The 25,147-nt window shown below is 37.9% G+C and overlaps 1 protein-coding gene across 2 annotated transcripts in view; it reads right to left on the bottom strand.

The window, feature by feature from the left end:
• Positions 1-25,147, bottom strand: part of escl — a 393,433-nt gene that overhangs the window by 342,009 nt on the left and 26,277 nt on the right. Inside the window, exon 2 of one of the 2 annotated variants that reach the window (XM_067136192.1) lies at positions 1,135-1,274. The exons of the other annotated variant lie outside the window; for it this stretch is intronic. Within the exon in view, the coding sequence (XP_066992293.1) occupies positions 1,135-1,274 (140 nt within the window). The remainder of the gene's footprint in view (positions 1-1,134; positions 1,275-25,147) is intronic. 2 annotated transcript variants of the gene reach the window in all.

Genomic DNA, 25,147 nt, shown 5'->3' with positions numbered 1-25,147 from the left:
ACTTTATTAAGGCCTGATATTAAGAATTTCATACCTACTGTCAACCATTTCGCACATTTCCAACATTTCCTTCACATTCATATGTAAGTTAATTACAATCAGGTACCTGATTAATCAACTTTCAGTTTGAGATTAAGGCTGAAGATGCCCATAATTAAAGGGGAAACATGTCCCTATAATTTAATTCATTATCTTTTTTTGTGTAATGAACAGGTGGAATAAATAAACTTTAATATTTATTTGACTTCATTGTACATTTCAATACGGACCTAAACATGAGAATTATAACATGTAAGGTGCACTACCTCCCGAATGCATGCCCCCAAATGGATGTTGAGGTAGAAGAAAGAACAAGAATGGCCATTGCCACTGCTCAGAGGGAGAGAGGTGAAACTAGAAAAGGGTGCTGAGGATATCCAATTTGTTATAGCTGAAGCAATTTCAACTCCGTTAATTTATAATGTGTCTCATAGGTTATGAATTTCATTATGGTCCATACTCTCTTCTTTGTCTGTCAAAATTTATGAAGAACATTTAGTAAATATCTCAAAAAGAAAATATATAACAACAGATAGAAACAGAGAGGGTAAATGTTGGCTAGAGCTGTGCAATGACCAAGTCTGAGCTCATTTACTGTCCAGCTCAGTCTAAATGGGCAGTGAGCAGTGCGATTCAATCTAAACGCTATAGACCACTCAGTTGTTGAGTCACTTTGCAGGTGTTTCACGTGTGCTATATGCAGTGGCTATACAAGAAAGATGTTTGTAGCAATAGTTTACCAACGAACTTGAACTTCCAAGTTTACAACCTGCTCAATTTTCCCAGACTCATTTGTGCTTATTGTGATTAGACAGCATGGACAGTTCAGTACACTCATTTGTTCTGTGAAGCTGAGCACCTATTTTGAGTTTGGCCCTTCCAAACACTCGTTGAACAGAGTGCTTGAGAAGGAACCTCTGAATGAGACCAGACTGAGTGAGACCCATTTCTTGTCAAAATCTACACGTCATTTTCCACAGCTCTATAAAAGATTTTGCAGGTACTGCAGTGGCCATACATTCCTTCTTACACACTACATTACCTCTTGAAGACAACACATCATTTCTAGAGACTGAATAGCACAGAACTACTTACGAGAACTTGTACTGAAGCTTCATGGTGGGCTTGACAACTTTCTTACGACCTTTCCTTCCTTTACGACCTCTATTTGTGGGGGTTTCACTACGTGATGTGTTATCTGTGTTAGAGGTGCTCCCTACACTTGATGTTTCATCCTGAAATGAAATATTAACATCACAACTCATAATTAATAGAGGCATTTCATGGGCAGAGATAAAAGAAATTTTTTTTCCACAACCTGTCTGTCTTTATTAGAACACCATACAACAAATTTTAAGCCGCCTGATGGTCATGATCCTTAGCCGATCAGTTGGTTAGCTGATCTGAGTCCCACTGGTCAGAAAAACAATTCACCATCAGAATGTTCGCCAGCAGGGTAGGAGAGACTGTGGTGTACAATTTGTAACCACTATATTGCGTGCCAAAATACTGGATTCAATTCCAAACCTCTCAACGGTATTCGAAGTGTAAGAGCACATGATGCTGTTGATAGTGATTCGTCCGTAGAATTGGGGTGTTAACTCTTGAGCAGACTCCTTGGTAGGCTATGTGCCGACACCAGGTTTCACCCTCTCCTTATATCATCATCATCATCATCATCAAACGCCCAGACATGCATGTCGCCTATGGTTATCAAATAGAAAGACCAGTGACCTCGGATATTTCCGGCACTAAAAGGCATATGATAAATTAATTAATTAATTATCAATCAATCAATCAATCAATCAATCAATCAATCAATCAAGAATACAACTAGGTTAAAACCCCAGATAATAGATTAATACAAGTTTTCTCAGGTCCATGTTCATGTCATAAGGAAAGCCTTTAAAACGTACCCCGTATATTGTGCTCAAACAATGCCTGTTACATTCCTTTCATGGAATTTTTTCATTTCATTTTCAGCTTTGCTTGAAGGAAAAGTTAAACTTTGCTACAAACATCAATCTGCATTGAGGGCAGTAAATAAATGTAACTGTGTTCTTTCTTTCGAGAATACATTTACACAGTAACAGCGATGGAATTACAATCCGGGAGGGGAGGGGGAGTGGGGGATTGCTCATACAGCAGGAAGTACCCGAATGGGGAAAAAAACTACAAAATGGTTTTAAATTCTTTTGAGAAAATTTCGGCAGAGAGGTAAAGGTTGACAACTGACCAACTTAAGTGCAGTAAAAATACTATTCTGAGATTTTCATTCAATGTTATACAATAAAACTTTTATCAAAGGAACAATATTACACATCTATTACAATTAAAATAGAAGTACAGCATAATTATACAATTAAAAAATCATTTAGTATTTGCTTACGCACTAAGAAACTAACAGACATTAACGAGACTGCCAGACTGATGAATGCGCGAGGCAAGCGGGGTGAATCATACCTCAGGGTCCATGACCTTGGCAAAAAAAAAAAAAAAATGTACACCTGTTACACTTCCTCACAGCAAATGGAAAGTGTCCACTACTTGCTGTGGTGCTATACAAATCTGTTAGTCGCGATGAATATTTTTTGCGTATTTCCGCTAATAATTTTGTTAATTAGCTGATTAGACAACAGGGCTTGTACAAATTGCTGTTTTTTTAAAAACAATTCCTAGTTCCAACCAGCTAAAATGGAAATGAAAGTGTAATATTTTCTGCCCCTCTTCACTGCCCCCCCCACCACCACCACCACCACCACCAATCGCCGCTACCTCATTTACAGCAGCCATGCCTTTACATCAGTCGAAATCGACAAGTATACTGTACGCAAGCTTTCTCTTATTTTTACCTTCATAGGATTATTACATGACCAGAAATTTCCTGCCACAGTCGCCAGATGGAATGTTCTCTCTACGACCTTTTTAATGGGTGCACCGCCCTGCTGTTTTTACAGACCGCCTGGCTAATGTAATATTTAAATGATAAATCTTCATTATTTTGGGCATAACTGCACCAATTACATCAGAATTTAAACATTTCGCTTGACTATCACCTAGTGTCATGCGCAAACAATGCCTCGATTAGCGTGGAATCTCATGCAAACACTTGCTTCCCCATGACGTCGCAAACCTGTATAATACTCCACAGCAACACAGTGGCAAGCTAAGGTGTTACGTGATTATGAACGAGCAGTAGAACACTAGAAGTTCAAAATACTATGTTATGTCTTTTCATGATAATAACACTAAAATAGTTCAATTTTGCAGTTAAATGTTTACCTATCTGATATCACTTTTAATGTTTCTGTATTCATTTTTCTTACGTAGTATTCCCCACCGGATTTTCATTCCTGCCGCCCAGCTGACAAAAGTTTCTGTGGAGAACACTTGAGATGTTAATACTATAACCTTCCAATGGCCTCCAGATCAGTTATAGAGCCATTGAAGGTTATGTTACAGAAGAGGTCAATGAAAACTACATAGAAATATACGTCCAGTTGTTATACGTCCAACTGTGTCTGTCAGCTGAGATAATCCGCTCATTTGAATAACAAATTGGATGGAAATGGAATGAGGGCATAAATTCATAATCTCAAAACCCCGCGGTCGTCGAATAATTATATTCAGAAAATATCATTTAATGTATAAGCAAAAACCAGTAAATGAAGTTTGCATGTCAGTGGTAGAATAAAGCAAGTCTTACATGTGATATTCAGGTCCAGCTATGACATGTGCGCCGGAGGTCATGGTTGAGCGATTCAAGTTCAGTGATCAAGAAGGCGTTGATGAGACAATCGATTGTGTACGTTAAGAAGATATGAGTGAATGGTGAAGTGTGTTCATTTGCATAACTTCCTAATTAAGAGAGTGACATTATCATAGAAGACATTCCCCCAATGTCAGAAACAGATGGAAGGGAAATTAACTAACGATCTTGTCAGAAATTATGAAATGCGAACCAATATTATTGTAATATTTTTAATAGGATTTTGTTTTATGAACAATGATATTGTAAAAATTGAGACTGAAGGTCGAGAAAGAACTGGTAGACACATTCTAAGAAAGAGCTAGTTGAAATTGTGGGATTTGAAGTCACAGAGAAAAATATTGAAGGAAACAGTAATAATAATAATAATAATAATGTTTGTCCAACCCTTGTCCCGTTTCCCTACGGGGTCGGGTATGAGGTGAGATGAATTTGTCGTGGCGGTTTTTATGACCGGATGCCCTTCCTGACGTCAATCTCATCAGAGGAGTTAATGAGAGATGAAATGAATGACGTGATATATGATAGTAGGGAGAGGGTGAAACCCGGTGCCGGCACATAGCCTACTCCTGTCGAATAGCACCAAGGGGTCTGCTCAAGGCTTAACGTCCCCATCCGACGGACGAATCACAATAAACAGCGTCATATGCCCTCACTCCATATGAGCACTGCGGAGGGGTTTGGAATTTAATCCAGGCTCTTGGCACGCAATCTAGTGATTAGAAATTGTATACCACCACCTCCCCTACCCTGCCGGCCAACATTCTGATGGTGAAAATTTTTTCGACCAACGGGACTCGAACCGGCTAACCTCGGTGTTAGGCCGTTTTTAGACTTCAACGCCTTAACGATCATGGCCACCAGGCGGGCTAATAATAATAATAATAATAATAATAATAATAATAATAATAATAATAACAACAACAACAACAACAACAACAATAACTAACATTTATTATAAGAAACAAGGCGAGTGTAATGGGTTAATATTGAGATAATGTATGATATAAATATCGTTGTACTAATTCCGACTGTACAAGTTTCAGGTCAGAATGCACACAATGGTTGAAGATTGTTTCTGTAATGTCATAATCAGATCCATTATGAGGGCTTGAACGGGATTAGTGTCCTGACAGCCTTGGATCTATGGTGAAATGAAATGACAATTTAAATCCAACCAAATGAGAGGATGGAGAATAGCTTCAAGAATCCATCAACGATTAAGTACCCTCCTCTATTCTACCATGTAGAATGCATAGTAGTAGTGTAGATTTCTCTTTTATTTGTCATGAGGTGACATAATTAAGTCACAACTTGAGTAACCTAATGTGATCGTCGCAAACATTCAGTGATATCTGTAATTGCAGTTAAGTGTTCAATAAGGAGATACTGGAATTGTTTGTCACGTGCAATATTCAACTTGTAAAGCGCGCATTTCATCGTAATTATTCCAGGATTCCTATGTGATTATTCGTGAATGTAGGAAATGTTTTCTTCATAATTGAAATGATATACTAGTTACTGCGTAGATCATTCTTGTAAGGTTAGGGGCGTGCAGCTGTAAGCTCGCATCCGGGATATAGTGGGTTCGAACCCCACTGTTGGCAGCCCTGAAGATGGTTTTCCGTGGTTTCACATTTTCACACCAGGCAAATGCTGGCGCTGTACCTTAATTAAGGCCATGGCCACTTCCTTCCCATTCCCAGGTCGCCATAAAACCTATCTGTGTCGGAGCGACGTAAAGCAACTAGCATTCTTGTAAGGTGATGTGATTTAAATGTCAATTTTAAGGTCTTCTTATATGATAATTTTCGTATACGCGTGCGTTGTGCACATGCAAGTATTTCGTCAGATTAATACCAGGATGATTATAACACGTTTTTGGTGATGAGATGGTTCTTCAGATAAAGATGCTTGTATATTTTTTGGAACAGATAATTACAAATAGGCATGGTGTGCATGTAAGGTGTTGTGAATTATAAATTACAGGATTGTCGATAAAATATTCCTATGATAAAATGAGGTTGCTGTGATATATGATTTGTTGAAAATAAGCATTACGAGAGTGTAATGTAGTCTTCAAGAGTTTCAATGAATTTAAGGTTGAGAATGATTGATTAAAATGTTCAACATGCGAATTTAAAGTGGTACCAGAGATAGACAAGCAATAAGATTTGATGTTAATGTTTTCACATAATGTTACCGAAGATTATAAGTACTGAAACGTATATACGGTCATCAAAATATTAATTTATGGCATGACAAGATGTGAATGTTATGCATTTAAATGGATAGTCATTGATAGAGGATCTTCGACAGCAAATGACATTGATATGAATGTGGTGAGGTGTATCACACTTCAGCGAGGTTGTTGTCACCTCAAGCAGTGCATGACTTGTATTCATTAGAGTAGTTGCTTTATAGTATGGATTTTCATAGACAATAGTAGATCTTCACAATTTTCAGGAGGATAATCCCAGCAAAGCCAGATGCTGTTGGATCATTTCCAGGTCTTCTTATTTATTAATGATGGTATCAGCTAGATATTGTATATTTTAGGTGTGGCAGTTATGAGTTTCCAGGAGATGCTGTTCCTGATCTGATTGAATTTGTTTGTTACACCTAGATTACTCATGTAAAAAAGGTAGCGTTGGATATAGGTTATTAGGAAAACTCAAGTTGTTAGATGGGGCTGCCTGGCCAAGGCGGTAAAGGCGTGCTTGGTTCGCCCGGTGGGACATGGGTTCAAATCCCCGTCAGAAAGTCGTAAAATTTAAGAAATTAGATTTCCACTTCCGGAGGTACATATGGTCCTGAGGTTTACTCAGCCTACACCAAAAATGAGTACCAGGTTAATTCCTGGGGGCAAAGGCGGCCAGGCGCAGAGCTAACCACTCTACCCATCAAGTGCCGAGGTTACGAATAGTGGAAGCCTTTACCTTCCTCCACTCCAAGGGCCTTCATGGCCTGTACGGAGAGGACTTTGCTTTGCAAGTTGTTAGATAGTTAATTTATGTGTTAAACGATAACACTGATGGAATATAGAAAGATAAAATCTTGGACTAGTGAGTGATAAACACGAGTGAAGTAATTGAATATTTTCTCATTTTTAATTCTATGAATGGCGGACAATTAAAAGATAATAGAATAATTTAATGGATTGTGATAAGCCTTTAGCAAGTTCCATGCTGGATTTTATTAAAAGTAAATTTGAATTTGAATTAATTTATTACCAACGTATGATTGATTATATTATAATATAAACCAACAGAGCATTCAATATCAATTTTATTCTCATATTTTCCAATCATGTTATGATGTAAATATTATTGTTATTTATATCCACTTATATTTGATTAATTAAAGTGGAATATCCTTCCAAGAGACTAACGTTCTCAATATTTAATTTGTTGAATACGGAATTATATTAGCCTTACATAATTAATTGAAATGATTTTTTGCCATGGTAATAAGAGCCTAATTTTAAGTAGAAAATGAGATATAACCGGTGCTCGTCGAATGTCCATGCCATGAGTGGAGACTCGTGTAACTCCGCTGACACCAGCCCAGGCGTACTCACACTATCTTCGTACCCTAATTGAATCGACCCATGGACGATTATAATATGTAATACATCATATGTCATGAAAAAAATACGTATCTCAATCTATTTAATACGATACTCAGACTCACGAATACTTCAAGGACTATCCGACTTTATTTTCCAAAAATGTACACAGCGCTGCCATTGTCTAAAATTACAATCTACAGTAAAACATGGCCAAAAACAAATTTCGTGACAATTACTGTTAATATAGACAGCTCATTGAATAGTGGTTAGAACTTTTGCTACAAACATCAATCTGCATTTTTTTTTTTTTTTTTTGCTACGGGCTTTACGTCGCACCGACACAGATAGGTCTTATGGCGACGATGGGATAGGAAAGGCCTAGGAGTTGGAAGGAAGCGGCCGTGGCCTTAATTAAGGTACAGCCCCAGCATTTGCCTGGTGTGAAAATGGGAAACCACGGAAAACCATCTTCAGGGCTGCCGATAGTGGGATTCGAACCTACTATCTCCCGGATGCAAGCTCACAGCCGCGCGCCTCTACACGCACGGCCAACTCGCCCGGTCAATCTGCATTTAGGCCATTCACCCAGATGACAGATATCCTATCTGTTGTTTACCCAATCTTTTCTTAAATAATTGAAAAGAATTTGGAAATCTATTGAACATCTCTCTTGGTGAATTATTCCAATCCCTAACTCCTCTTCCTATAAACAAGTATTTTCCCCAATTTGTCCTCTTGAATTCTATCTCCATGACCTTGGCAAAAAGTGTACACCTGTTACACTTCCTCACAGCAAATAGAAAGTGTCCACTACTTGCTGTGGTGCTATACAAATCTGTTAGTTGTGATGAACATTGTTTGCATATTTCCGCTAATAATTTTGTTAATTAGCTGATAAGACAACAGGGTTTGTACAAATTGCTGTTTCTTTCCTACTTTTAGAAACACCACTCAAACTTATTCTATTAATGTCATTCCACACAATCTCTCCACTGAAAGCTCGGAATAAAGCACTTATAAATCTCATTGTTACGATCTGTACGTATAAGCGAGTACACCTGTTTAACACACAAAATAATCTATTCAGTGTTCTCCCTAGTACCTTTCTAATGGGCGCACCACCCAGACATTTTCGCAGATCGCCTAGCTATCATAACCTAGATATGTGCTACTTACAAAATATTTCAAGTTACTTCACTTCGCACCGACACATAGGTCTTATGGCAACGACGGACTAGGAGTGGGAAGGAAGTGGCCATTGTCTTCATTAAGGTACAGCCCCAGTATTTACATGACGTGAAAATAGGAAGCCACAGAAAACCATCTTCAAGGTTGCCAACAATGGGGTTCGAACACCGAGCACAGAATAGCAGAGTAGGCAATGTGCCGTCTGAGTTGAAGTCAGGGAAGCGGCCGCCATGTTGCTTGTACCATAACATTGGAGACCAGTTAGTGTCAGTAGTGAGCAGTGCACCACGTGTGAAGTAAATAAAGGAAGTTTGTGTTATGATTTTAAAATGCCGACTTGTGTAGTGTAGTGCAAACAGAGCTTCAAAGAAAATACCAGGGATAACTTTTCACAGGTAAGCAATATGTTTTTGCGAATATTCAGTGCTGAACTGTTTTCCCCTTGCATATGCAGTAGAGGTTAAGAAGCCCCTTTATCATTTACAGTTTTTCTAAATATAATGAACGACGGAAGAAATGGATAAGAGCTATACGAAGGGAAAATTGGTCCCCCACACCTTTCAGCACCATATGTTCAGCTCACTTTACTGAAAGTGATTTTGATCGTACTTCATTGTGTGTCGTAAGGCTGAGAGAATGGGCTGTGCCATCTGTGTTTGCTGGTTTCCCAAAGTACTTACAAATAAAATCAAAGGTTAGTTTCTCTTCATTTTAGCCGTTTGATGTGAGATATATGTTGAAATACATATCTATAGAGTAAGCCTACTATTTTTAAAATTTATTTTACAGGAGAGGAGGGTCATTAAAATCACAAAGACTGTGGAAATGCCTTCATTAGACTCCTCTATAGCAGATGATGGTTATGAATTTCATGTTTTTGGTCCGTATTGAACTGAGAATAATATATAAGTAATAATAATAATAACGTAAATGTTTCCACCTTTTCAATACTACAATATATTCACAAAATTACAAAATTATACGGTACTAGTTTCGAACCATCTAGGGGTCATCATCAGCCATATTAGAGCAAAGATCATTTGTGGCGAAATCCTAAGACAATATTATTTTAAAGAATAACAAGTGAAATGAGATGTTATGGTAATAGTTAATAATACAAGGAATATAAATACTAAGAGGTTTTTAACAAAGAATAAAGTATAAATGGGGTGTTGTAAAAATTATAATCATGGAAATCAGTAAGTTCTTGTATTGAAATGAAATATGGCTTAGGAAGAGGGCTTAAGGTGGGGCTGAAGGGTGCGGGAGAAAGTGTAAATGTCTTGGAAAAGTACCTTTGATTAAATTTAGGATTGAGTTTAGGTTGGCTGCATTATTGTTTCTGAGGAAAGTGATAAATAGATCGAAGAGTATGTTGGGTTTCTCTGAGATTTCATTGAGATTGTGACTGGCATTAAAGTATTGGTCTAGGTGTATGTAGTAATTTTCCATTATGTTCATGGACATCCTCGTATTAGCAAACAAGGGCCCTTTACTGAACATAATGGAAAATTACTACATACACCTAGACCAATACTTTAATGCCAGTCACAATCTCAATGAAATCTCAGAGAAACCCAACATACTCTTCGATCTATTTATCACTTTCCTCAGAAACAATAATGCAGCCAACCTAAACTCAATCCTAAATTTAATCAAAGGTACTTTTCCAAGACAATTACACTTTCTCCCGCACCCTTCAGCCCCACCTTAAGCCCTCTTCCTAAGCCATATTTCATTTCAATACAAGAACTTACTGATTTCCATGATTATAATTTTTACAACACCCCATTTATACTTTATTCTTTGTTAAAAACCTCTTAGTATGTATATTCCTTGTATTATTAACTATTACCATAACATCTCATTTCACTTGTTATTCTTTAAAATAATATTGTCTTAGGATTTCGCCACAAATGATCTTTGCTCCAATACGGCTGATGATGACCCCTAGATGGTTCGAAACTAGTACCGTATAATTTTGTAATTTTGTGAATATATTGTAGTATTGAAAAGGTGGAAACATTTACGTTATTATTATTATTACTTATATATTATCCTCTATAGCAGTCCAGGAAGTACCTGTTGTGGAAAAATCTATCTGTAATAAAAGTGCAGAAACATGTTTTAGTGCCCAAATAGATCATATGAAAACCAAAGAAATTGCGTACAGGAGGAAAATAAAATTATTGCACCAGAAAAAGAAGCGAATGAAGAAAAAGGTGGCTGAACTAAGTTCTCTGATAGGTAATGAGTACTGTGAAATGTTAAGTGGTTTGTCAGATACCTCATTGTGTCTGTATGAACGACAACAAGACAAGGCTTCATGTAACTAACTGCAAAAGCTGTATGATGATAAGTTAAAAGCATTTGCCATTACTCTTCATTTTCTTTCTCCAAAGGCATATTCATTTGTGAGAAACATTTTTGACACTTGTCTTCTACACCCTAGAACATTATCTCGATGGTATCAAAGTGTAGATGCTAATCCTGGGTTCTCTGCTGAAGCTTTTCAGGTACTTAAATCATACACAGGCACTAAGATTTGTGCATCTTTATTTGATTCCATGGCTATAAGGAAACATTTGGAATGGGATGGCAATAAATTTCATGGGTCTGTAAATGCAGGGATTATTAATGTAGATGACTCAGCACCATTAGCTTCAGAAGTCTTAGGTTTTCACTTAGTACATACATACATACATACATACATACATACATACATACATACATACATACATACATACATAATCATTATAGACTGTTATGCCTTTCAGCGTTCAGTCTGCAAGCCTTTGTGAATTTACTAAACGTCGCCACAATCGATTTGCAACTAGTGTTGTGGCGTCATTTAGTTCTATACCTCTTATCTTTAGATCGTTAGAAACTGAGTCTAACCATTGTCGTCTTGGTCTACCTCTACTTCTCTTACCCTCCGTAACAGAGTTCATTATTCTCCTAGGTAAGTGAATAATTCCTGGAAGATTCCTTTAGGATACCTTTTTTCTGCATGGCATAAAAGCTGCACAATTAAGTGCTCTTACAGAACAGTGTTTGACATTGCTGCATGATTCTAGTGTGACAGTGACTTCATTGACTTGTGATGGTGCTGCAACAAATATTGCTTCAGCTGAAAACCTGTGTTGTAACTTAGATGTAAATAACATGGTTACTCATTTCCTCCACCCAGTTACCAAACAGCTAGTTCATTTTTTTCTGGATGCTTGCCAAATGTTGAAATTGATTAGGAATACTTTAGGTGACAAGAAATACTTACGTAATGGGTCAGGTGAGGTAATAGAGTGGAATTTTATTGAGATGATGAACGAGTTGCAACAAAATAATCCTTGAGATGAATTAATTTCATCAAGTGTACTAATGTAAAAATATTTATCTATTTTTTATATGATTTACTTGGCTCAACAATTCTATAATAATTAGGCCTATTTACCTCATACTTACTGCTCTACCAGGATATCTTTATTATTGACCGTGTATTATTTTATTCATAGGCCTACAGACTGTACATTTTAATTGCATATGATATTGTGTGTGGATGTGTACTGTATATGGTATATATATAAATATTCTTATTCTTTCTTATTCTTCTTATTCTTTCTCTAAAATAGGTCTTTATAAAAATGTTGCATTATTTTTAGCTGCACCTTGCGAATCGGCAATTCGTTTGAGCTAAATACAATATGATATAATAACAGGCTATTTGAGCTCATATTTCCAAATTTTAAACTACCGGTACTGCAATTAAAACAGTGTTCTGGACTATCCCGTGCTTATCATTATGACTAAGGCACTTTTTCTACTGCGTTAGATACGTTAACCAATGAAATAATGTTACAGAAATCTTTTAAAATGACAATCTGATAGGAATTAACTAGTACTGCTGGTAATGCCAACATGGCGATGTGCGCAAAACTCTGCTTCAGCAAGCCAATGCATTGCAGTAGGCATTGCCATCTCTATGTTATTCTGTGCTGGGTGGTTTCGAGCCCACTATCTCCCGAATGCAAACTCATAGTTCCGTGCTCCTGACCACACGGCCAACTCGCTCGGTTTACGTAATATTAATACATATTTGAGTCATTGTGTGTTCCAAATTAAAATGTAAATACTGTAAACTAGAAGACCTGTGCTGCTCCACAGCATTTGTTATAAATAGGTCAGATAACGTGCCTCGATATGAAGTTCTTCCATGTACTGCCTGAGTACTTTTCTGAACATTTACATTTAGGATTTGTATTACCTGTTAATTATTTTTGATTTTTTGTAGATTTCTTTATAGTGACATTGACTGATTATTATTATAAACTTTTGTTAACAATTTCTTAAGTTGTACCGACCTGTGTGTCTTATGGCGACGGTGGGATGGGAAAGGGCTATGAGTGGGAAGGGAGCGATCGTGGCCTTAATTAAGGTAGGAACTCCAGCATTTGCCTGGTGTAAAAACAGGAAACCACGGAAAACCACCTTCAGAGCTGCCGACAGTAGGATTCAAACCCACTATCTCCCGAACACCCATGTGCCACCTGCTCATTTTTTTCAAACTATTTTGTAGCTTTAGAGTTATTCTTGTGCATTTCATTTAAAGTTTCAGATTTAGATTATTTTGATTCGTGTGGAACTTTGTCCTTGTGGTAGCCCAGATTGTCTGGGAAGTAGTGATCCTTTCGAATAATAAAAATAAATAACTCTATGTATTTGCACGTCACGCTATGACTCCAACTGTCATTGGGACTATCACCAATCAGCCTAGTGAACCCCAAAACTGTGAATTTAGTACTGATCTCGACCATTATGGACATTTTCCTTCTCATCCCTTATGACCCGCATGCTGATGGAGGCTGAAATCGGACTTGCAACGGCATTCGGATTGTCACAATTCATCTCGGAGACTCCAAAGAGTATGGATTTGACACTAATACTGGCCGTTTTCAATGACTTTTACACGTTACTCCCTTCCAACCCCCAACTGTTGGGGTGCTATTTTGCTTCAGATAGTTAGTCATATGTTTATCAAGTTTGGTTGCCAGCTATGCTGGAACATGAACACATACATACATACATACATACATACATACATACATACATTACATACATACTACACCAGATCCTGGCTTTCCCCTGTCAAATCTAGGCTATCTCCATTACTTAAACTTGAGGGTTTTTTTTAGACGCGCCCCCTCATGTGTCATAGTCTGGGGCATCTGGATTTAATGCCTGACCCTGTTTAATTTGTCGATAGCAAATGCCCTGACACTGACAGGAAATACAGAAGAACTGGTTGACTTAATGAAAGAAAAAGATGTAGCCATACTTGGACTGTGTGAGACCAAGAAGAGGGGTACGGGAGAGATTCCTCTGAAAGAAGGATACGGGCTATATTACAGCGGAACACCTGAAGCAAAAAATGGAGTGGCCATCATACTTAGAAAAGAAATCCAGGAATATGTGGAGACCACAAAATGTGTCAGCGATAGGATGATGGTGATGAGTAGAGATGGAAATTTGCCTATTTTATTCCTGTGTTCAAAAACATAGGCTTTCGAGACATAAATCTGTTTTAGGGTCTTTTTAGCTAGATTTCGTTGGTGTTATTGTGCCTATAAACACCTATTTCAGGGGTTTGTGCCTATTTGGATTATAATTGCCTAATTGATGCCTTTTGACTGTATTTTAAAGAAGCCAATTTTCTTCCAGTGTACTCGGCAGAATTATCTTCTCATTTCTCAACATATGTTTACTCCTCGAACAAAAATTAGAATTCTCGGAAGTCACCACAAATAGTTCTCGGGAAATTTCCATCAGGAGAAACAAGGAACAATTTGACCTCGAAGCTTTCAACACCTCCAACCTTCTAAGACAGGTGAGAACCAATTAACTTTGAACTATGTTGCTCAGCCCATATCCCCTATACCTTCCTCTTGATGTGAACTGTTGTACGCGTACGCTTTATCTTCAGAACCTGTTGTGATTTATTGTGAAGAAGTAGTGTGTCTGTGAGAATGCTCAAAGAAAAATCGTCGAAATCCTACTGACTGAAGCAGTGCATCACAGGGGATCCAAATTTTACTACGGATGCAGGGGATCCAAATTTTACTACGGATGGAAGGATAGTCTTCTGCCAAGCTCACTGTAAGGAGGTAAGTTCGTTTGTTCCTCTTATCTTTTCTGTGACTGAGAACTACCATTGCATTTCATTGTAGCATTTATAGGTCTATTAATTTATGTACTGTGGCAAGTTGTTTTGTTGCAATGCTGTATTAGTCACGAACTTTCAATAATTTATATTACTAAATGTAAATAAACATTTAATTACTGAACAAGGAGTTAGAACGCTGGTGGTCTTGTGTCAAAGAATGGATGAAAAATAAAAATAGGTATTTTGAACTGCGATTCATTTCCTGTAAAAATAGAAATTTACAACTGAAATGCATTTTTTAAAAAATCGTGAGCAACTTTCACCAGCGCAATGTGTAGGCTCTAGTAAACACTATTAGGCTTCCGTTAACCCTTTTCAGTTTCCTATCTTACGTTCTCAGTTCAATACGGACAAAAAATGAAATTCTTAGATTTAAATTTCGTTAACCCTTCGCGAAACATACATTGCAGATCTAATGTGGTGCAGCTAGGATGATGTCACAGAGGCCAGACATGCAACATGACATGGTTCAGACAATGTTACAGCGTGTTTTACAAGGCTGCCAAGACTATCTTTACAAGACAAGGCCAGTGAAAAGACCGCTGGTCTAGATTGGTGAGGTCCGGTTAGTAACCATTGTGCTGAAGGCAAGCAAAGAGATCCTGGGGATGCGTAAGCTCCCAGGTTAGGCCCGTGAAGCGGCCAACAAGACTCTAGCATCCGCTCGAGTCTTGCCAAATTGTAATAAAAAGTAAGGTTATGGGCGCATGCCACGACAATTTCAAATTATGCGGTTTTCTAATTTTCAATGAGCGTGGCAGCCTTGTGGGCACACATGATACAGGATCTATTGCAGGCAACAGAAAATAGTCTTCACGACAGCTGGCCCGGCTGACCAAATCGGGTGAATAGGAACAACGTGGGATATGTATGTACCAACAAATAAATGTTCACAAATCTGAGATTTACAGTGCCTCTGTTTTTTTTTTTTACAAGTTGCTTTACATCGCGACACAGCCGCTGTCAGCGAAAAGTTCGATACGGTCCTGCAGCGGAATCCAGGATGGAAACCGATGGTAAAAGTAGCCAGGGTGCTACGAGATGAGGTAGATGAAACAACTGAACTAAAACCAGATGAAGTGGTTTTGTCCAATCACTTATAGTGATGTTGAGTGATATTTCTCTCAGTACCAAAACATGCTGAATGACAGGAGAACACGATTGTTACAAGAAAACATTGAAAAGTTACTTGTTATAAATTCCTTTTATAGTAATTGAGTGTGTTATTAAATAATTTTTTTATGCCTATTTTACTTGTTAGTGCCTATTCACATGCCTATTTTGGTTAATGTAAGAGCCTATATGCCTGCCTATTTTAAGGTTTGTGCACCCGCAGAAATTGCCAAGAAGTCTCATTTTTTCCAAGTTTGAATTTCACATTACCTGGATTTGTTATTTTATTAGCTTTAATTTCTTGTAAATTACATAACCCTATCTGCACTACTTTTTCAGATATTGACATTTATGTAAAATGGAGCACACTGAGCCACGCCCCCTTTTATGGACCCAAGTGTTTATTCTTTGCCTTCTGCTCATGCTGATCATCTGTGACTTTTGTTTTCTTTCTAATTACTGATCTACAATATAGAGGTCACTCCACACTAACCCTGTGCTGCTATCTATGAGAATTGTTCTTAATTATTTGAATAAACAGCTGTGAATGTTTTGAACACCCTTGCATTTTGTAGGCCTACTATTTATATTGATACACTGTACTTTTAGAAAGTTTTCCAGCAATTCTAATTTGTTTATTTTGAATATTGTTGTACATTGCTGTTATAACCATGGGTAACAGAAAAACTAAAAGGAGGCCTGTAAGGAAGATCCATGGAAACCAGTTTAGAAACATGAAGAAAGTTGATAGGTTAGAGCAGGACAATGCAATTGGATACCCAAAGGTGAAGGCAGTTGGTGTTCCTTCCAAACAGCAGTGGCACCTGGCACAATGGATAAATATAAGCCTAAAAATGGACTACCTGACAATTACTTGAAGCTGTCAAGCCAGTGTACTCCAAGCTGACTGATCCTGCTATGCTAAGGCGTTGCCTCCATGGCAAACGCAAATGCAAATTCAAAATGAACGTTTTAATGGCATGATATGGAGAAGATGCCCAAAAGATGATTATGTAGGACTAAAAACATTGAATTTTTGTGTTATGGATGCTATTTGCCATTATAATATTGGCCCAGATGTAGAATTGGAAACTCTAAAGCGAGTGGGTGTTACTATTGGTAAACATACTCAAGCCAGTGTGGAGTTGGCTAAAGCTCTAAAACAGAAAAAGTATCACCTACAAAACACCCTAGAGCAGAAAACCAGGAGGTACCTGAGAGGAAGAAGAAAGATGAAGGAAGACCAGAATACTGCATTAGAAGGGACATCAAATGATACAGGAGGTTTCTTTTTTTTATTTTTTATTTATTTATTTTTTTTGCTAGGGGCTTTACGTCGCACCGACACAGATAGGTCTTATGGCGACGATGGGATAGGAAAGGCCTAGGAGTTGGAAGGAAGCAGCCGTGGCCTTAATTAAGGTACAGCCCCAGCATTTGCCTGGTGTGAAAATGGGAAACCACGGAAAACCATCTTCAGGGCTGCTGATAGTGGGATTCGAACCTACTATCTCCCAGGAGGTTTCTAAAACTGTGTTAAAACTTTGAGATGGATTTCTCTGGAATATAATTTTTAATGCTCTCCGTATTTTAAAAAATCATAACATTAGACCTAATTATCGTATTTCACTGAATATTCTTTTAAATAAAAGCCAAAAGCCTACTCCAGGGCACAAACCTCAGATATGTAACTATTGTTGTAAAATATAATTGATTATGTAATTTGTTTATAAACACTCACCAAAACATTTGTATCCACTAAAGTAATAGGACATCAACAGGCACAATTTCATTCTAGGATCATGTCTTTTAGGTTTATGCTCTACTTATAAGTGTTGTGAAGAAAATGCAAAAAACATATTTGAGGAATGTCAATTAGTTTGGGAGCTATGATGTTTAAAACAATATAATACATTTTTAAACAAAACAATTTGTTATTAACAGATAATGCAATATTTTTAGTTTATATACATACTGATCTTTCTACTTTTTGTTGCTCATTCCAGTAACCTAAATTCCAAACAGGAAACCTTGTAATTAAAAAAAAAAAAAATTCTGGGTGTACACATACCTACTTTTAATGTCTATAAGGACCTTTGTCGTTCTTGTTGTTGTTGCCAACTATACTAATAGCACTGCATTACCAAACAATTTTAATGAACTCTCTTCAGATTTAACACTAGAACGGCCGAACATTCCTCATACCTATAAAGGCCACAGGCGGTCATTTTGACCGCTGCCGCTTACTGACATATATCTAGCATCCAGGATCTGGGACACATGAGAATGTTCAATCATTTATTTCAAAACAACAGTTAACAATTAGGATGTATTGTATACAGATCAATCCATTGCTGAATATTAATAATTGTTCATATTCTCTCACTTCTGATAGGTAACAATGAAATATTTCGGCGGACTTGCTATTGAATGCCTTTATGAAAAATTATGATAAAAATAATGGTCTCTATTTGTTTACAAGCCTATTTAGGCACTTAACAAGCAATTCATGCAATTTATTACCTTACACGAACATTTTCCACAGACTACTTCGTTGCATGAAGAACATGTGTCAAGAGGTTTTGTTCTGTTTACAATTGGAGTTCACTTGACATTGTCGTCGCTTACGACTGGCATATTGAACCTGAATCTGAGGCTCAGGCTGAAGTGTAGGGAGTTCAATCAACAGGGATCTTGTCTTCACAAAATCAGGTCTTAGTTCTTGTATTACTTCAAGAATATAATCATGTCGAGAGATTCTCTGTCGCGTAACTTCCTTGTAGACTATCCATGAATTTATTGCTGCTAGATCAAGTACGTTGTAAAATACATGTACAGGCCACCTTCAGCATTCAGCTCTAGTGGAGTATTTACGCGCCATTTGATCAACTACATCCACACCATACTTAGTTCCATTATAAAATTCACTAGTACTAGGGAGCTTCTTGTTATCTTCACTGACTTGAACGCTTGGGTGTAGAGTGCTTAGCAGAAGCACATTCTTGTTCACTTTTCCTTGATATACTGCGAGAGTAGTGTGATCTTCCTTCTGAAGTACGACAGTCTCGTACAGATTCATACGTAGTGCTTTGATTGACACCGGGATTTCCTTCCTCACTCGATTGATTGTTCCAACAATACTAGTTTTCTTCTCTTTCAGTCTCTCAGCCAAATTTACCGATGTAAAAAAGTTATCAGCGGTGACGTTACGTCCTTTCATGAGGTATGCGTCCATAAGTTTCATGACAACATTTTCAGGCAGTGATTCATTGGCGGGTCGCATTTCGTCTTTACCAAGATAAGGAAACCCATTGCACACATACTTAGAATCAATGTCTACCAGTAGCCAGAATTTTATGCCAAATTTATCTGACTTGTTAGCCATATACTGCGTGAACCTTCACCGAGCTTTGCTGGGGAAGAGTTGTTCATCAGCTGTGACATTTGCTCCTGGTTTATAGCACGCATAACAATTCTCAATAAATCTATTCCAAATAGCTGAAGCCAAAGCAAATTTATCTGTCTGCAAACGAGTGGATCTAGTTTTACGGAGATCAAAGCGCAAATACCTTAGAATTTCTTTGAACCTGTTTCTTGCCATAGTGTTAGTGAAAACAGGGGGACCCCATAAAGAAGACCACATATGATCTACAGCCAGACTAGTAAGTTTATAAGCTCCACGGGCGTATAACAAAGCAATAAAAGCATCTAATTCTTCCAAAGAAATAGACCAATTATTATCCGTTGTCTGTCTACGAGCTTCGGTCTCTGTACACATCTTTATATGCTTCCACATGGATGTGTCAATGAATAAACGCCAGGCACTAACCTTGCTGTTAGTCTCTACGTTGCGCTTAGCGTGAGAAGTAGGCCCTGCTGCCTCTTTCAGTACATTCTGAGCAGCCATCCTTCCAGGGGGGTTCCCACTACTGTCGACAACAGTCCAAATAGTTGTTCCATCATTACCACATAACTGATCCCCTGGTGAATGAAGAAGACTTTACCAGTTCATGACCTCTCCCACCTCATTCCCTTCCTCTTCGAACAGGTTGCCTGCTGCTAAGAGATCGTCCTCTGCTGCAAGATTGATCACGGCTGGTTGAAGGAGTAACTGTGTCTATCGTAGGTGTGAAGTTCACTGTGTGCATATTTTCATCAGCCGAATCACCATCACTATCCGACATATTATCACACTGTTGAGTTATAAAATCCTCATCGTCACTCATTGCGTCTATATCTGATAATGTATCTTCGTCACCTGATTCGTCTTTTCCTAGCTTTTCAAGTTCTGCTAATAATTGAACAGGAGTAAGTTTTTGCCGCCGAGCCATTATTACGCACTATACGACACAAGGGACAGGCACTAACTCCTCCACTCGCAACCACTGCTAGAGCTATTTAGTTATATCATACGCCCCTATAGCGCCACTTGTAAATATATCACAGGAAGCAAGCAGTGAGCAGAATAGAGCTCTCCGTATCAAGGAAGTGAAGCGGTCAAAATGACCGCTTATGGCCTTCCTAGGTATAAGGGACAATACCGGTGTTCCCTTATTATCTACGGATGTAATTTTTGGCGTGAATGTACATAACCCTAAAAGATTAAAAGTCACAAAAGAACAACTTCGTGCATAAAAAATTACGAGCGTGGAAATACCTTGAAATTCGCTAATGGTCAAAATGACCGCTCTGGCCGTTCTAGTGTTAATATTTATAACAACACCGAGTATGTGTCCCCTTCAAAATTTAGCTTTCCTTTTAGAACACCAACATAATTTGTTAGCAGCAGTTATTGCGTCCTGTGTTGCATAAGCAGTAAGCTAGTTAGAACCAATAATTTGATCATCAATATCAGACAAATCGTCAATTTTAGGAATTTCATCCCAAAACATACACATATAAATATTCAGACCCAGAGGAAATAAAGAATAGGTGGAAATATTATTTTGATAAACTCCTGAATGGTATTCATAATTACGTGAAACAGGAGCGTTGGATTCTCGTGTTCTCTGCTAAACAGTATTGACAGGAGGAGAAGAAAGATAAAATTATGCGTATTATGTGTTTTCAAATTGTGTATTTAAACAGGAAGTAACGTATTAATTGCCACCGATGTTATATGACAACGTAATTGTAGTGTATAGCACTGTGACTGTGATTTAACGTAACCTATACTTATATTGGTGTGAGTTGTAAAGGTAAACGTGTGATCCTTCATTAAACAATTTTGAATTGGAATTGTGCTGGATAATCGTTCATGACGAATGTGTACGACTTAGTGTGAATTTTTTTTTTCATGGCTTATTGTGAGAAGTGAACGCATAAGGATTTAGTGCATTAAAGACTGCATACAAGCCATACAGCTTCTCAATAGTATTGCGTAATTCATATGCTGTTATGAGCCATTGTTGATTTAAACAAGTGGATATCGATAGTAACGGTTATTTGAAATCACGGCTTACCAGATATCAAAAGTGATATCAAACTCTTTGATGACTTTTTGTTTTCCATAGCAATTAAATTTTTGTTGCTGATGGATTCTCACTGAAGTATTATAATGCTAGTAGCATCTTTATCATATTAACCCTTGAACGCCCGAATTTTTTATTTTTTGAAATGTTCAATTTTTCTTAATAAACATTCTTAGGATAGGGTATTATTCAAGGAAGATCCATTATTTTGAAGCAAACATGTTTAGTTTCGGAAATATAGGGTGTTGCATACACCGGTATGCAACGCTAGGCGCTTAAGTAGTCTGCAAGGTACCAACACATATGTTGCTTTCTTTGAGAAAATAATGAAAATAAGAGGGCAATGAGTGAAGAGAAGAAGATATAAGTTATTGTTGAGTTGATTATTTACTAAGAGACAAAATAAAATAGTTTATATACAATAAGACATTATTTAGAGTACCTACTTTATACATATACGGTAATCAAAATAAATATATTTATTGGAAAATGATATTGAAAACTGACAGGGTATTCAGAGTTCTTTACTTTACTGGTGTGATCATTTGCTGTGGGTTTCTCTGAAGACTCAGTAATCTGTATGTCCCTCTGTGTGGAACAGAATGAAACAACTTATGCAGAGCCCAACGTCACACTTTACACATGCTGTACGGACTATGCTAGAGCATTTTTCATATCCACACAGTCTTCTTTTATTGTCTAGGATAAACATCACAAGGTGGTCTCACCCGTCGTACCATACAACTTCATGTACGCGACCTTCCCCCCTGCGCTCCGTGCCGTAGGATTTGACGTAGTATTGCGCCACTTCCCGCTTGAATTGGAGCTGCGCCATTTCAGGCCATGACATGTTGCTGAGGTACCAAGCATTTTGCAGGCTGACTTCTAAAATCCAGGAAAAAATTGCCCACCACCATTTTTTGCTCCTAATCGTCACGCGGAATCTGTTGACGTCCTCATCCATGAGATCTGTTCCTCCCATAAATGTATTATAAATTCCAAATAGTGCCGGGTGTTCTACCATGACGACTTTCTTATCTGCCCTGGAAAACCTCTTAACCAGATCTAGTGGAAAAAGACAGGGTGAACTCTAGAAGCAACAGTTACAGCATTGTTGTCGTGCCAGCAAGCAATTATCAAGTCATCATTGCTTACTTTGTAATCGTATGTGCCTCTATCTTTTCCTTTTATTTCCTTTGTAGGGATTGGATTGCATTCTTTTGGGACTCTGTTCTCTCTTACAGTTCACGTGCCTGTGTACCCACATGACTTTAGATACGAAAGCAAGTTCATGCTCGTAAACAAGCTGTCAAAGTAGAAATTGAAACGTAGCCCCTTGATATTGTCGGGAAATTCATTTATCAAGTGAATCATCTCAGATGCTGAGTTTCCAACATGTTTACTAATAATATCATGAGACCCTGGAGAGAGAGAGAGAGAGAGAGAGAGAGAGACACACACACACACACACACACACACACACACACACACACACACACACACACACACACACACACACACACACACACACACACACACACACACACACACACACACGCACGTCGTTCCATCTTAAGTGATGGGTCGGCAAACGAGGCTTCTCCACCAGTTGCGGTCCCTGAACTTCTCTCCTTCTTCAATGCTTTCCAAAGTATGTCCTCTCTGTTGAATGTCAATCTTCACTATGTCCTTGTACCTGAGTCTTGGTCGCCCTCTTGGTCTTTTGTCTTCAAGTTTTAGATCGTACATTTTTTTGGTAATCTGCTATCACCCATGCATCACATATGTCCATACCATCTCAGTCGCTGCACTGTTATTTTGTCCTGCAGTCTTACAACTTGAGCCTGCTTGCGGATTTCCTCATTACGGACTCTGTCCCTCCATGTTTTGCCGATCATGCTACGGACAAATTTCATTTCTTGAATAACGCATAATTTCGTATTTCCTGCAGTATGTAATCAAATAAATAATCATCAAAGAACAATTTGAATAGTTCAACAGGGGAAAAGTCACTATACTTCGCAAAGTCACTATCAGGAAAGATACCAGAAGTCTCGTACAGTCCAGTTTCGTGTAACTTGAGGTATGAACGGATTTCGATTAGAAACACAAAGAGCAGCTGCAGAAGCAATATTATCATTAGGCGGGACAATATCACGCTCATCATTGCAATCTTTCTCCAGTCTTTCTTGGTTGGAAAGAACAGCTCCCGCAGCAAGCTGCCTATGACTCAGCTTGTCAATAAGCCCTCCCTCGTCCTCATCTGCCAAGTCTTCATCCAAAAGGGGTGTAGGCTCTGGAGGTTCTATATAAATAGTATCTACTCCCTCATCTCGCTTCTCTACCTCCTCGAGAATTTCTGCTAATGTCAAGCCCCTGAAATAAATGTGAATTGAATAAAATTATTAATAATTAATAATCACCTAATAATATGCATCACAAAACTGGTATATGAGTTTGAATTGCATGCACAGCAACTAAGGGATGTTACATCAATAACAAACCCTTCAATACCAAATTGGTACATAAGGAAGTGATTTGACAACGGATCCGCCTAGCGTTGCAAATATGCAACGCCGGAAATATGTGGATCTCACTCGCTCACGAGTTATTAATTGTAAAACGAATCGTGCTACATTCAAACTCTGATGAATTTACTTCCTGGATTTCCTAAAAGAGGTTAATTATTTCTAAATCATAAAATTATATGGCGAATCTTACCTCTTACGGTAGGCCATTGTGATAGCTGGAACACACTGTGAACTTCAAACATTCACCTCGTCAACAATCAAGCGGTGACTATTGATTAATGGAAATTCTAAGTTCCCATGGAGGGAATTAGATTCTTTTCCACCAATAGAGCATGTCAAAAATCAGATCAAAAATTAGATGGATGGCTTTTCGGCGTTTTCCGGCGTTTACTCTAAAGAGTCTAGTGTCAGACCTAAGACGAAACGCTGGTTAATAGAGCAAACGCCGGAAAAGCCATCCATCTAATTTTTGATCTGATTTCTGACTATTGATTAACCGACTCGTAACAAAGCACAGCACTTCCCTTCACCGAATACGTGTGCAATTTTCATTCTTTTACTGGAAAACAACTTCATACATTGAAAGAAAAGAGCACCGGCACGCCATTGCACGTATGCAACACTAGGCGTTCATGGGTTAAATCTCCAATCCCCTTAAATGTTGACTTGAAATGTGTGTGTGCTGAAGTGCTATGTGATAAAAAATTCATTAAGATATTTATAACAAGTATTATTGTTGGTTGCGGAGTTAAAATAACAGCCTTTCCTGTATGCAAGCGTGTGGAAATAAGCAATCAGTAAAACATGCCTTTAATACAAATAACACAGCTCACCATTTGTGAAAGTTTGAAATTGTGCCGTGTAAAATATATTGATATATAATTCGATAACAGGGAGTTACAAGGCGTTTGTGCATAAGTGACAAATTTTGCGTAGTTAAAGTGAGTTTTAAGTTTTTAAAGTAGTGATCAAAGTGTCATACGCGAACTCTCAGATTAAGATCGAAATAATCCTACATATTTCATTAATTTCAAGGATAAGAAACAGCTTTTAAAGAATCAGCTCGATCGAGAGTTTAAGAACGAAGCAGTGGTAACATATCCATAGATTGTACATACTCGCAGTGAAGGGAAGAGTGTAGGCTAAACCAAATCTCCATAGATACTACATCTGGTGAAGAAACAGAGAACGAAAATAGAGAAGACATGCCTGCTACTCATAATAATAACCAATCCTTAACTTCATCTT

This window comes from Anabrus simplex, chromosome 1, assembly GCF_040414725.1.
Source record: "Anabrus simplex isolate iqAnaSimp1 chromosome 1, ASM4041472v1, whole genome shotgun sequence".
In the NCBI taxonomy this organism is placed as follows: Eukaryota; Metazoa; Arthropoda; class Insecta; order Orthoptera; family Tettigoniidae; genus Anabrus; species Anabrus simplex.
The sequence above is the reverse complement of the archived record's forward strand: the minus strand, read 5'-3'. Positions and strand labels throughout refer to the sequence as shown.